The sequence below is a fragment of the Dysidea avara genome, chromosome 5, assembly GCF_963678975.1.
Source record: "Dysidea avara chromosome 5, odDysAvar1.4, whole genome shotgun sequence".
In the NCBI taxonomy this organism is placed as follows: domain Eukaryota; kingdom Metazoa; phylum Porifera; class Demospongiae; order Dictyoceratida; family Dysideidae; genus Dysidea; species Dysidea avara.
Genome location: NC_089276.1, coordinates 10,146,921 through 10,162,678, shown reverse-complemented (window position 1 = coordinate 10,162,678; position 15,758 = coordinate 10,146,921). Strand labels below are relative to the sequence as shown.

Genomic DNA, 15,758 nt, shown 5'->3' with positions numbered 1-15,758 from the left:
CTTACTTGTCATGATAAGACAGATATAGCTACTACTTAGCATAGCTTACGTGTGTGTGTGTGTGTGTGTGTGTGTGTGTGTGTGTGTGTGTGTGTGTGTGTGTGTGTGTGTGTGTGTGTGTGTGTGTGTGTGTGTGTGTGTGTGTGTGTGTGTGTGTGTGTGTGTGTGTGTGTGTGTGTGTTAAACACATTATCAATATTACAAATGCTTTTGCGTAGTCCAGCTGTTTAACTTACATGCATGTACACTCACATCTTTTCAATATACTAGCAGGAAGGATTGCATGGCACTCGATTGTGACATCACCATGCCGGTGGTATGTTGCATACATGAATGGTGCTGATGTGTCATAGCTTACCATTGCATTAGGTTACAATTATGTTATTGCAAAAATGTGGAGATGGTCCTGCACGTAGGGTAGGTACCAATGCTAAATGCAGAAAACCTCCTGCCTTACCATATATATCTTCTCTTACCTTTAATCAAAATTTTGGAGTTGTTATTGCAGATACCCTGTCTAAGGGCTGTGTGACCACACTGTGTTTTTGAACTTTTGAACTGTTGGTAACTTGTTTATTGTAGGCTTTCCCTCTATGTTTTATTAGCTGAGACTCACAGTACATTTATTACGTGGTTGACACAACTTATGACTATTTAGAGTACATTAAATGCTGAACATTTAATGGTCAATATGTTACTTAAGTGCATTTTACATGATTTTATCTTGTTTTGTTAATCAATTCTATAATAAATTTCTCAGATACTACACAATTCAAACACTGGTTGGTCCCCCCTCACATAGCTAAGATCTGTACACATTACCATACATACCTACAGAAGTTGGCATTAGATATTAGTAGCCAGTGGCCATCACGTAATGCCTTCACTAATACACTATCCACCCAATGGAACTGTCCACTACAATCATCAGTAGTGACCCTCTGTACTAGGTCAGTAAGTGTCCTCCGTAGATCACTAATTTGTGCTATAGAATAACATTTACAGTTAAGTTAACAGAACACTAACACAATTACGGCATATTGTAACACTTTTGAGTTTGCCTGTTAACTATTTTGATGCAACATGACATCGATTGTAAACATGCCTAACAACATCACTAGGCAATTGAACTAATTTGAACTCTCAACATTTCTCACTGATGTGCCTTCATGGCTTAAACAACTACACAGAAAATTCATGCTAGGCCATTCACAATTACAGCAGCCCTGAGTGTCAAGTGTGGTACAGTATTAATGAATACTGTACTTTATGGCTTCTATTAGGTCACAAACTGCAACACCTTGTCATTACATCATCACTTGGGATCTCCCCAAAATCAAGTGCACCGTGTGCCGCCTTTAAAAACCATCCTAGAAACATCTTATATGATGAAAATCACCTTTACGGAATAATATTAGTCCATCTAACATCGAATACAGCATTACAAACAAGAAAACACTTACAGATATAAAATTTCTTTTAAAAATCACCGAAATTTGAATTGCCTGCCAGTCTGACCACAGTCGCAAGGCAAGAGGCCAAACGAAACAGCACACGGCCACCATTTTATGTCACAATAACTCTACACCACAATAACAAACTCAACAGTGGGATGTGACTTTTGGGGTTCTAATGAGTTTGTGCCTTCTTGCCTTGTCTTTCCTTTAATCTTGTTGTTGCAATGAAACCATATTGAGGTGTTAATTTTCTTTATCAACTTATCGAGGTGTTGATTTTCCCTATCAACATTTGCATATTTAGAAGCTGCAATACTTATTTAAGTGCTTATGTTTGGTAGATACCATAACTTCAAGATATATTCGATACCATGCCTATTAATTAATCAATGCAATCTTGGTTGATTAATAATGATCAAGCACCAAGACCACACCTCTTAATATTCTATCACGATGACACACCCTGTTATTATTGCTCTAGCTGTATTCACAATGCTAGCACAACAAACATAAGAAATAGTGACACACACCCTGGTAAAGTGAAAGGCTGACTCGACATACTCTAATACAGCAGTCATCCTAACAGAACAGTCACACTTGTATAACTGTATGTTATAACAAAAAACCAAACAAACTAGTATATTACTTCCATCATAAATAGGATTGCATAAGCTTAAGAAATGCGGCATGCATGTTGTGTAAGAATAGATCTAGATAGAGCAACACACACACGCACGCACACACACGCACACATACACTAAACACACTAACACTTTAGATATGGTAGATATGGTTCACTCATCATACTCATCATATTGTGTAACTCGGTACAATACAATAACATGTTCTCTTTATCAGTATCCATCACTATGGCAACAGCAGTGTTAACAACAGCAAACAATAACATATCAAACCTTTAGCCACAGAACACTGCTCTAATTCTTGAACAAACTCATTTAGTTTGTGTGTAACTGTTTGATCCTTTACTTCTCCACAACACAAGCAGTGAGAAATAACTTCTTTCAACCTTCCAACAAGGTTCACTAGATCTCTATTGTAGTTCACCTGTACAAATAGTAGAGTACAGTCAGTACACATGATTAACAACTTGGTACAACACATGTTGTAAGGAGTACACCAGACTGCCATGAGACAGGACAGTACATTGTCATCCAACCAAGTATATTTTGCTATCAAATTACTTCATAAATTACTACAAATCTCTACTACTACGTATGTATGGTAGTGGCCGGTACGTGTACCATTCTAAGCAAATGAGTTTGACTACTAATACATAGCTGTAACGCTAATACTGCATTCTCATTGAGCATTACACATCATTTACAAACATGTATATTCATAAGTTGAGGCTCAGATCCAACAATAACTGAGGCAGTACCTGTTCAAATCCTCCCAACAGTTCGGTGGTGTCAGTGTCACTGTTCATGGGGAACTCCACTAACTTGTGGCCAGTTAGTTGTGCTAGACATTGCACAATTGAGGACTTGCCAGCTCCACTACCACCAACCTGTATGGGATAACAACACCTCTATATATAGCCCCGGCATATGAGTGATGCTTTATTTATGAGTGTAATGAACTTCATGGATTAGCATGACAGTTGAGGACGATTGAAACAATAGGTCAAATGAAACCCTGAAATTCCACATCATTTGTACGAATGCGTAGCCATTGTTGAAGGAAAAGCTAAATAACTGTGTGTGGCATTGGTATGCAGTGTTGTGTCATGTAAGGTCCCATACGATGTACTACACATGGTTTATATGTGAAATATACCAACCAGGATAGACATGTGGCCCATATCCACACAATACATCAGTAACTCCATCAGTGACAGTTGAGAGTGAAGGAGTAGCATGTTGTTATTAGCTGGGACTGGTACTGGCTCCCTCATCACAATAGCTCTCCCAACCTAACCATAATACATTGATCACACAAGGAAAATGAGTGATGGTAGCAGTACCTGCAGATAAGTGTTAGTAATGTTGAAATATCTTCCTGGCTTACTGGCTGCAGTGCCAAACAGTTCAGTAAACAAACGATCCACCTGTGAACAACATTAAACCAATACGTATAAATTTTACATGTGTTAATTATTTGAGTGTAGAGTTGCAATGATACAGAGTGTAGACATATCAATATATTGCCTTTGCTGTCAGTATCACGATACAGTGATATATTGCATGATACAAAACATTGGTATATGTAATTTTTAAAGGAAAATAAGTGATGTGTTGTGACAACTTGTGTCTGTGTTGTGCGTGTGCTGTGTGCATGCATGTGTGTGTGGGCGCACGCGCACCTTAGCAAACAAACATACATGCACAGTGGCCATTCTGAACTATATCCATCATTTGTGTGTGCATGCATGTGAGAAACAAATATATAAGTCACAGAAACAGGATCCATTAACAAGAGAATACACACCTCTTTTCTCTTAGCGGGACACCTCAATCTTCCAGTATAAATCAAGTCTATGAACTGGCCAGGATCCCATTGGTGGGGCACCTGCATGCACAACATCCAGTAAACAACATGTGTATGTGTGCAATACATACATCATCAGTTGTCTGTGTACTAATGTATAAGATGGAACCTCTAATAACAGGTCTCTGCTACTGTAAAAAAAATTTTAAAAACACCAACTTCTCCAGCCCTAATTCAAAGGCAAAAAAATATGTACAGCACTAACAACCTGGACCACAAATCTATTTACACTTATTTTTTAACTTAAATAGGCTTTAAGCAAGCAGTTCTATTGTAGTCTAGTAAATGGATATACTGTTCATACAATTACCTGGTGTTTCATCATCAGCTCACACCACCTGAGAACATCTCTGATGTTAAACTCCCACAGGTCATAATTCTCCTTTGCTACAATGTCTGCTACCTGTGTACCAGCCAAACGTACCATTATCTGAATATACACACTACACTACACTACACTACACTACACCACACTACACTACACTACACTACACACTACACAACACAACACAGTACACTACACAACACAACACAATACACTACACTAGCAAGTATAGGGAAAACAGGCTCTTAATAGAAATGGTTGTAGCTTACGAACGCAATGATACACAGAGTTGTAACTTGCACCATCATGTTCACCATGAATAAGAGATACCATTGCTGAGTAAATGTTTCCTTGTATCATCTTTCTCTACTACATACAGAGACGAAATCAGTAAAGAAAAATCAATCGCATAAAATCGCTTTGACGTGATGTAAACAAATACCTATAAATTGGTCTACTACAACAAACTCCTCCTGGTAGGTAAATAAGACCATATGTAAGTTTTACTATTAGACCCCTTTCTTCACAAATGATTTTTTTTTTTTGAAATAAGCAAGTATTATACCCATTGTAATCAATGGTACATACTGAATTTAGGCTTGCATCATTATGTCAGGTTTTCACAGATCGCATATTCAATTTGGTGCATGGCGTAACCTTTAGAGCCACCATTTTAAACGCCTACAAAACTATACATACCTGCCAAACAGGAAGCACAGTTGGGCAATTGCTTCCACAATTTTATACCACCAGGTCCCATTATAAAAGCTATAGAAAGTTTCTCTTCACAAGGGAACAACAAAACAGCAACCAGGCACAACTGGGCATTGAACATACTTGGGCCTGTGTTCTAACCACTTTAGAACCATTCCCACACACTGCACACCTTATAGTTGAATGTAATCATCACCTCCACCAACTCATGGTCCAACGTAGGATACAATGAGGAGACAATGAACAAGAGATCCTCCTTGGACAGTGGCTCAATACATACCTAACAACACGTACACACAAGTTAAACTTTTAGTATACACATGTGTACCTTTGAAAATCGGTTTAAGAATGATCGTGGAAGTCCCTTTCTGCCACTCCCCTGGTACTGAGGGTTCTGGCATGCAAATAATCTTGTCTTTGTCTGCACCGCAAATGTCATATCAAGTTCTGGAATGTATACCTGTTAATGAATAATATCACATGAAATACTATGCACCACGACTTAAAATAGGGTAAGTAGAATACTAGGAACGTGGGAATAGAAAGAGGGAACAGGAACAACCAACAGAAAATACTTAGTAAAGGTCATCATGTCAATATGTACAGGTTGAATTATGTAGCGCAGTGCTTCTTTGCAGCATTGTTGTCAAACAATTCAAACATTCTAATAGAGCAGTCATACCCATTAAATACTCTAATAGAGCAGTCAAGAATGTTTTGTTAACTATCCAGTGACCTGTATCGTAAACCTGTGACAAAGACAACGAGTTTTCAGTGCAGGTCCCTGGTAAAATACCCTGTCTTTGGTTACAACAAAGTCATCGAAAGTTGTAGTTTAACAAACCATGCCAACAGCAGCCTCTAACACAAAACTCACATCATTTTACAGTGGGATATTCAAAGTCCATTATAAGCAGCCCACAGATAAATTCATAAACAATTAGTCCTCACTTCTCCCCTGTGATCCAAACAAGCATTCAATCCCTCCAATACTGACTGAGAGGCTAAGTTCATCTGATGATGTACAATGAGCAGTAATGGAGTGTGTGATAGAGTAGTTACTGCTCACTTCATCCAACAATATCCAGTCACCATTCTTCAGTGCCTTCAAGAATGGACCATCTCTCCATTTGAATGTGATCTTCTTTGTGCCCTCAACTGGTAAGTCTGATCCAAACAAGTCACCGATATCCTATAATGTATGCACACACAACACAGTGACATTTACATAGTAAATAGCTTGAATAACAGATATACATATTGTATCTGGAATACAACCAAGTGATTCACAACTACAATCATTGCTTTAACAGAAAACTAGCTGAATTCATTACAAATCCACAAATTTGGCCAAAGACACATTGTACACAGAAATACAGCATGCACAAATGCTTGTAGGTGTGACCTCACATTTGCAAATGTACACGATATACACATGTTAGTATATCTATCCATGCATTGTATCTGCATACAAGGTACAGCACTGATTAACATATAATATTGCCCTTTAACTCTTTGCTCCAGATCTACAGCACTTGAAAGAAACTCTAGGTGAATGAAAATGGCATTCCCTCACAGGACGTGAGCTTTGTCAACTCTCCACGGGCCACAGTTTCTCAATCAAGACCTAATTATCCTGCTTTTGGTACTCAAATGTACCAATCACAAAGTGTGTATGCCCCGTTGGTCACACAAATGTGTCGATCAGGAAGTGCCAGTGTCACACTAAATGTACCAGTTGGGAAGACCAAATCTGCTGGTCACGCCAATGATTCAGCTGGAAGATGGGAATGTAACAGAGGCCCGTGTAAGGACAGATCAATTCCTCCAGTAACACATGCCAATTGAGTGATGGTACTACAGCCCACTACAGCCCAAAGAGAAGACCAGCCAGTCAAGGTGGGCATCAATTGAATGTATGTTATCAAATTAATAATAATGAACTGCATGCCTCACATTTGATTATGGGATCAGTTGTGAACTTTGACCTTCCTACCAAGGATGAGTACACATTCGAAGCTCACACTAATATCAATGAATATTTGTAAAAGCAATTGAGGCGCATAAGCTGCGATCTTCATCGACCATCAGTATCACAAAACAGCAGTTTTTTTCAAAGGAGCCCTGTCAGAATTGAGAGGCAGGACAGCACACTATCGCAGCCAACCCACAGGTTGGGGGAGGGAAAGTCATATTTGCAGATACAGCCAAGCAGGATGGACAAAGACAGTGGTCACTCAGGCATAGTAGATTTATACATGTGTTAGGAACAGACTAAAAACTGTTGACATTATTTAGCCCTGTGTGTAGTACCCATTCACAGTTATATGAAAAACATACATGTATGTCAGAGGAAGGGAGTTCACATTTCATAATTCTAAATTAAAAGAAAAGTTCTTGGTATGATCACAAAAATATAGTCGGTTGCCTGCTTCTAAACTAAATATTTCAATTAGTTTAATGGCTTCCACATGGTTTTGTAGGCTACAGAAGTGATATTCTGATAGTGTTTAGCCTCCAAGACAAAATTTCAATGTGATGCCAAGATCTTCAGCATATCTACATGACTTGATCAAATCTTCCTCTTTTCTAACATAGCCACAGCCATCACACATAAACACTAACCTCATCTAGCTGACTTTGCTTACATCTTGTCATGTGTGAGGGGAGTGAATGGGACCTGTATGTTTAAGTGTGTTTGAGAATGAGCTGTATTAGCCATATACTGCCAACTCGAGTCAACCAGTGTGCAACAATGTCCTTCAAAGGCTCCCAACTGCCTTTAAATGCTATGTGTCATGTGTACAAGGTGAGCCAAGGCTGTCATCAATGGAATTAAAGTTATCTGAATTGCAATCTGCTGAGATCTCATTACCCACCACAGTAAAAAAAATTTGAAGCTCAACTCTCAGTTTATCACACGTTATGCTCTCCAATGACCAAAGCTCTTCCTCCTCTACAACAATTGACAGTTCCATCAATCAAATATCTAAAAAGCTTGAAGAATGTTCTACCGATTATCACTCTCTACTTTCAAAGTTCAACAATCTGTCCAGTACGTCACCTAACACCTCCACAAAAGACACAAAATACCATCTCCTCAGCTATGTTATCAGTGAGGAAAAGGAGAAATCTTGAATCTTCAAAAGAAAATGGTGACGACAGAAAGCATGAATATATCTCTTCCATATCGCATTCTCCAAAAGGAAAAGAATAAACAAAGATATTTTTCGTATAAGACATGATCAGATAGTTCAGTGGAACTAACTAATACTTTACCCTACACAACAAATCCCCCTATGATTAATAATGATTCATCATCTATTAGATCAACTAGATGTTATGGTAGCACCAAATTGGGGTGTCTTCTGACACCCCAGAGGGTGTCACCCACAATAGAAAATTTACCACAGCCACAAGCTGGGGAACCCAGAATTCACTACCGTAAAAACTGATATCTTCTTTGAGCTCACTCTTCACAGTATTGCAGCCAACCACAGGTTGGGGGACATCTCACTCAAGACACAACTACAAGCCACATGCTCCCAAGTCGAGGATCTCACGGAAGCTTTTTATTCCTTGGTCCTAGATATGTTAGTGTCACACAGTTAGTAGCAGACTGACACCTAGCAACCAACAAGAGAACTGGGCTAAACTTGTCTTCACTGCAATGGTGACAGTCACAGACAGACTTTCCATAATCACTTTACAAAATTTGACTGAAGAATTGATGGCACTGAAAACCTTTATCATTATCATATTTGCAGATACAGCCAAGCAGGATGGACACAGTCGAGAGCAGTAGATTTAGACATGTATTAGGAGCAGATTAAAAAACTGTTGACATTATTTAGCCCTGTGTGTAGTACCCCATTCACAGTTACATGAAAAATGTACATGTATGTCAGAGAAGGGAGTTCACATTTCATAATTCTAAATTAAAAGAAAAGTTCTTGGTATGATCACAAAAATATAGTCGGTTGCCTGCTTCTAAACTAAATATTTCAATTAGTTTAATGGCTTCCACATGGTTTTGTAGACTACAGAAGTGATATTCTGATAGTGTTTAGCCTCCAAGACAAAATTTCAATATGATGTCAAGATCTTCAGCATATCTACATGACTTGATCAAATCTTCCTCTTTTCTAACATAGCCACAGCCATCACACATAAACACTAACCTCATCTAGCTGACTTTGCTTACATCTTGTCATGTGTGAGGTGAGTGGATGGGCACCTGTATGTTTAAGTGTGTTTGAGAATGAGCTGTATTAGCCATATGTACCACTCTGCGTGGGCAGTTCAAAGGCACCGCCAGTGCCATAATTTGTATATTGCACTGCTGCAGACCGCAGCGAGTGCATTATAACTTATAACGCACTGGTTGCGGTTTTGTAGACCACAACGAGTGCATTATAAGGTATAATGCACCGACCGCAGTACAATATCTGTATATTGTACTGGCTGCGGTTTTGTGCAGCATAGCACAAGTGCCGGTGGCGAAGACCACTACGACACCTCACCTAATAGGTGGAAAGACACTACACAGATCACTCGAATTCTTTTATAGCCTGACATGTAAAGGTCGATTGTGGGCCATAACGTCACCAATACGTATAATGTTTACAAGCAGCCAATGGCTATCGAAAAAGCCAACGCGGGTGGCCACAACTCTAGTCTACATATATATAAACGTACTTGTACACCTTACTAGTCTGGTGCCATCTTAGCCCAGATTAAACTGTAGTCCAGATTAAACTGTAGTCCACTTCGACAATGACTAATAAAACAAATATATTCTAAATAATACTAACCTTTACGCTCGATTGTGGTAACCAGTTTTGTCATGCCACCAGATTCGAGTTTAGCCAGTGTGAATAGTAAGAATTAGACTAGTATCGTTTAGTAGTTAGGTTTTGTTTACTTAAACCATCTATTTAGCTGATTTTTTTTCGCTCGAGAGAATCACTATGGCGATTAGTCTGGTGCTTAGTCTATATGGCACACTGGCATGCTGAGCACTACATGATGAGAGTGGAACAGCGAATGCAGGTTAGTGATATAACCCATAGCGTACTAGCTTTCAATATCTCAGGTGGCTGCAGTACTGCAGGGGGAACGTCATCGCATCGTCAGGCTTGGTTACCCACAATCGATGTTAGAAACCTGGCCTTTATAAGTGTTACAGCTGTCTTGTGAGACTCTCCCCACCTATTAGGTGAATGGTACATAACAGTTATACAACGTGCACTCGTGCTCTGCCTGTATAAACGCACTTTCCTTCGGGCCTGACGGCCCTCAGGCTCGTGCGTTTATATCAGGCAGAGCACTCGTGGCCGTTGTATAACTATATAATACTGCCAACTCGAGTCAACCAGTAATATTTCTTTGCAACGATTGCCATCAAAGGCTCCCAACTGCCTTTGAATGTCATGTGTCATGTGTGCAAGGTGATCCAAGGCTCTCATCAATGGAATTAAATTGCAATCTGCTGAGATCTCATTATCCACCACAGTAAAAGAAATTTGAAGCTCAACTCACAGATTATCACAAGTCAGTATCAGATATGCTCTCCAAAGACCAAAGCTCTTCCTCCTCTACAACAATTGACAGATCAATCAAATATCTATTATCACTTGTCTTGTATGTCTTCAGTTGTCAATGAGGAAAAGGAGAAATCTAAAACTCAACCTAACCTTGTTGTATCTTCAAAAGAAAATGGTGATGCCAGAAAGCAGGAAGATATTTCTTTTATATCTAGCATTCTCCAAAAGGAAATGAATAAACAAGATTTTTTTTCTTCGTATAAGACATGATCAGATAGTTCAGTGGAACTAACTAACTGTATTAACACTTTTACCCTACACAACAAATCCCCCTATGATTAATAATGATTCATCATCTATTAGATCAACTAGGTGTTATGGTAGCACAAAATTGGGGTGTCAAGCACACTGTGCACTACTAATACCCTTTCAGCTTTCTGACACCCCAGAGGGTGTCACCAGCAATAGAAAATTTGCCCAGCCACAAGCTGGGGAACCCAGAATTCACTACCGCAAAAACTGATACCTTTTTTTACAAAAATAGTATCCTTGTTAATTTCTTTACACTGATACCACCTTTACATGTATAAGCTGCGATTTTCATCGATCATCAGTAACACAAAACAGCAGTTTTGTCAAGGGCACCCTGCCAGAAATTGAGGAGCCTGGCAGGGCAGAGCTCATCTTCACAGTATCGTAGCCAACCCACAGGTTGGGGGACATCTCACTCAAGACACAACTACAAGTCCTTACAGAGGGATTCCCCTATGGTCAAGATTGACCTAAAGGATGCATGCTTGATAACGGAGGAGTTCCAACCCCTGTACCATTTCAAAAATGGACAGGATAAGTTCTTACACTTTCAAACCCACCTGTTCAGGCTTTCCACCATTCACTTTACCTTTACTAAATCACATTTCTCAGACAGGTGGGAGCAAACATAATCATTCAAGCTGCTACCAGCTCAGTCAGAATGCCAGTTGCTACAAGACCTAGCAACCAACAAGAGAACCAGAGTAAGGCAGGGCCAAACTTGTCTTCACTGCAATGGTGCCAGTCACAGATAGACTTTTCATAATCACTTAACAAAATTTGACTGAAGAATTGATGGCACTGGAAACCTTTATCATTATCAGTGGAAAATCATATTTGCAGATACAGCCAAGCAGGATGGACACACACAGTGGTCACTCGGACACAGTAGATTTATGCATGTGTTAGGAACAAATTTAAAAACTGTTGACATTATTTAGCCCTGTGTGTAGTACCCATTCACAGTTACATGAAAAACATACATGTATGTCAGAGGAAGGGAGTTCACATTTCATAAGTCTCAATTAACAGAAAAGTTGCTAGTATGATCACAAAAATATAACCAGTTGCCTACTTCTAAACTAAATATTTCGATTAGTTTAATGGCTTCCACATGGCTTTGTAGACTACAGAAGTGATATTCTGATAGTGTTTAGCCTCCAAGACAAAATTTAATTGTCATATGATGTCAAGATCTTCAGCATATCTACATGACTTGATCAAATCTTCCTCTTTTCTAACATAGCCACAGCCATCACACATAAACACTAACCTCATCTAGCTGACTTTGCTTACATCTGTCATGTGTGAGGTGAGTGGATGGGACCTGTATGTTTGAGAATGAGCTGTATTAGCCATATACTGCCAACTCGAGTCAACCATTAATATTTCTGTACAACAATTGCCATCAAAGACTCCTAACTGCCTTTGAATGCTATGTGTGTCATGTGTACAGGCTCTCATCAATGGAATTAAAGTTACCTGAATTGCAGTCTGCTGAGATCTCATTATCCACCACAGTAAAAAAAATTGAAGCTCAACTCTCAGATTATCACAAGTCAGTTGTCACGGACTAGTAAAGAACTTAGAACTCTTTGTAGACTAATATTGTAGTATACGTCATTTCCTAGGCCAATTTAGAATTACGTAATGTATGATTGTACCATGTGACAAGTAAGTAACAAAAATGGCGTACTAGCAGATGTCAATCGAGGTACTAATCCATTGAATCCTAGCTGATCGCTCGTACGTTAGACAGATTGTGGTCGTAGTCCGGACCGATTCATTGACATTTTGGTGCTGTGATCATCTGCTTAGCCTTATTGCTCAATTGTAACCCGCCATTAAGAAGTCGTGGTACCGTGGCAAACTCTTAAGATAACGGTACCCAATAAGGCAAGCAAGTTACCTGTATAGAACAATTATTGTCGTACAATCTCTCCACAATCTAGTTGCACGAGTACTCTTCGATGGATGAACTCAAGCGTCTTCGTCTCTCCCGAGGCGGTCATCGATCACACCTCACGAAGGTGATAGCTACCACGAGTAACCTACTTGAGAAAGCAGCGGAGACATCCCTTACTGCTAAAGAAATTGTCTCACTCACCAGTTACATGGAACAGTCGCAAAGAAAGCAGGACACTATTGCTGAATTAGACACTAAGATCCTACCTCTTATTCAAGAAGAGTCAGAGCTCGAATCAGATGTTATTGAGTCAGCAGAGTTACAGACTACCCTTCACAAGCATATTGCACAATTGAACTTTTTACTGAGTAATATCCCAGCTGCTACTCCACCAGTACAACCAGTTGTCACAACAACAGATGTTCCTACTACATTAGAACAAAGTCCTGCACACCCTCCAGGAGATTTGACTTCAGTTGCAAGTGACACACCCCCAGTTACAAATTCAGTTGTGAGTACTAGTGGAATACCTCTAGCTACAAGCTCAGCTACTAGTTCAACTACTAGTTCAGAGGTGAGTGGTGCATTACCAATAGTCAGTGATACAACACAGTCAACACACCCACCTGCACCACTAGTGTCCCCACCTACTTTCACTCGACCAGCTGTTACAACGCATGTCACACCTACTCATGCAGTTTCTCCTAGTTATACAGTCAGCCGCCTTCCCAAACTCACCATACCAACGTTTAATGGTGACCCTTTGGCATGGCAGTCATTTTGGGATTGTTTTGATGCAGCAGTCCACTCTAATCCCACTCTAACTGGCGTGCAGAAACTAAGCTACTTAAGAGCTCAACTACAAGGTGACGCGTCAACAGCAATTGCTGGCTTTCCACTCACGAATTCTAACTACCAACACTCAGTGACACTATTACAAACCCGATTTGGCCAGCCTGACAAACTTGTAAATGCACATATGCAAGCCTTGCTGGATATGCCACGCCCCACTAATTCTTTGGGAAACCTTCAACAATTCCACGACACCATAGAAAGCCATATATGCAGTTTATCTTCACTGGGCACAAACACAAATTCCTATGGAACGTTACTCGTACCAATCATTCTTAATAAGTTACCAGCTGAAACCAAGAAGAATCTAGCAAGAGCCCACCCAACATCCGAATGGACACTACAAGATTTACAAGCTGCCATCCAAGCAGAAATTCGGATCTTTGAATCTGGCCCTACTAGTAGTCACCTTACTCATCAGTTTCCTACTGCTTCCTTCAGCACTACCATTAAATATTCTCATTCACCTCATCAAGGTGCTGGCTTTAAGAAGAAAGGTTGTGTGTACTGCTCAGGAAGTCATAATCCTTCTGCCTGCCATATCATTTTAGACCCTGCAAAACGTTTAGAATTTGTAAAACAACAGAAACTATGCTTCAACTGTCTTGCTCGTCATAAGATATCACAATGTACATCTAAACACCGCTGCCAGACCTGTAGGCGTAAGCACCATACCAGCCTCTGCACGGAGAAACCTACTACCACTGCACCACCACCTCAGAGCCAGGCAACGGTATCACAGGGCAACACAACTACATCAGCTACTTCAGACATGCCCAGTCAGGTGACTCCAACAAGCTCATTTACAACCATTTCCAGAAGCAAGGAGAACACTGACTCCCTCCCTACAGGAAATGGCAAGTGCCTGCTCAAAACTGCAACGGCCACTATCGCAACCTCAAATCACCAAGCAACCGCCCATGTGTTATTTGATGAAGGTTCACAGCGTTCATTTATACTTCAGTCACTAGCGGATGAGATGGGTCTCCAACCCTACAAAACTGACAAGATCTTTCTGTCTACCTTTGGAGCCCATAGTCCTTCCATCAACACACTAAATGTTGCCCAGATTAACCTTGTCACTAACTCGGGAGAACAACTACCACTATCAGTTCTGATTGTACCCACCATCGCTTCTCCTATACTAAACATAGTAGAAAGTGATATATCTCAGCTGCCCTATCTAAGAAATCTTCCTCTTGCTCATCCAGTAACCACTGATCGACAATTCCACATTTCACTTTTGATAGGTGCAGACTACTACTGGAGCATCGTTGAAAACCACATCATCAGAGGCAATGGACCAACAGCTGTGAAATCAAAGATAGGATATCTTCTCTCTGGTCCCATGCCACACATGTCTGATTCCCCAGCTGCTGTTCTTCATACTAACATACTACATGTAGATTCCACAGAGTTTGACCTTCAGAAGTTTTGGACACTTGAATCTACTGGTATATCACCGAAGACAGACAACTCCAATGCTGACTCTGTCATACAGTCATATATCAACTTGAATGTTTCACGTCTACCAGATGGTTCCTACACCACCAAGTTTCCATGGAAACCCAACCATCCACCTTTACCAACAAATTATACCCCCTGTGAAAGGAGAACACGCTCTCTGGTTAACAAACTATCACGAACTCCTCAACTTCTTACTACTTACAACAACATCCTCAGTGAACAAGTAACAAGAGGTTTCATTGAGAAGGTAAACTCTCCATTTCCAACAACCAACTGTCACTACATTCCACACCATGCTGTGAAAAAGGATTCCTCAACAACCCCCATTAGAATCGTGTATGACTGCAGTAGCCATAGCTCACAGAATGTACCAAGTCTCAATGACTGCCTAGAAGTTGGTCCACCATTCATGAAAGACTTGTGCTCAATTCTTTTGCGTTTTAGACTTCACAAGGTTGCCATTTCAACTGACATAGAGAAAGCCTTTCTACATGTCAAATTACACCAAGAGGACAGAGATTATACACGTTTCTTATGGCCATCAGACATCAACAACCCTGAGAGTGATCTTCAAACATTTCGTTTCAAGGTTGTCCTTTTCGGTGCTACCAGTTCACCTTTTATGCTCCATTCCGTACTATGTTGCCACCTGCAAAACATAGACTCCCCTG

The 15,758-nt window shown here is 40.1% G+C and overlaps 1 protein-coding gene across 4 annotated transcripts in view; it reads right to left on the bottom strand.

Moving 5' to 3' along the window:
• LOC136255428 (midasin-like) overlaps positions 1-15,758 on the bottom strand; it is a 116,463-nt gene that overhangs the window by 47,453 nt on the left and 53,252 nt on the right. For all 4 annotated transcript variants that reach the window (XR_010700893.1, XM_066048188.1, XM_066048190.1 and 1 more), the window contains exons 36-47: positions 6,074-6,196; positions 5,956-6,018; positions 5,333-5,464; positions 5,177-5,284; positions 4,276-4,368; positions 3,906-3,986; positions 3,442-3,525; positions 3,259-3,390; positions 2,857-2,985; positions 2,372-2,522; positions 2,229-2,324; positions 832-985 (exon numbers count right to left, since the gene is read on the bottom strand). Coding sequence is in view for 3 of the 4 variants with exons in the window: in XM_066048188.1 (XP_065904260.1) it covers positions 832-985; positions 2,229-2,324; positions 2,372-2,522; positions 2,857-2,985; positions 3,259-3,390; positions 3,442-3,525; positions 3,906-3,986; positions 4,276-4,368; positions 5,177-5,284; positions 5,333-5,464; positions 5,956-6,018; positions 6,074-6,196 (1,346 nt within the window). In the remaining variant the exon portion in view is untranslated. The remainder of the gene's footprint in view (positions 1-831; positions 986-2,228; positions 2,325-2,371; positions 2,523-2,856; positions 2,986-3,258; positions 3,391-3,441; positions 3,526-3,905; positions 3,987-4,275; positions 4,369-5,176; positions 5,285-5,332; positions 5,465-5,955; positions 6,019-6,073; positions 6,197-15,758) is intronic.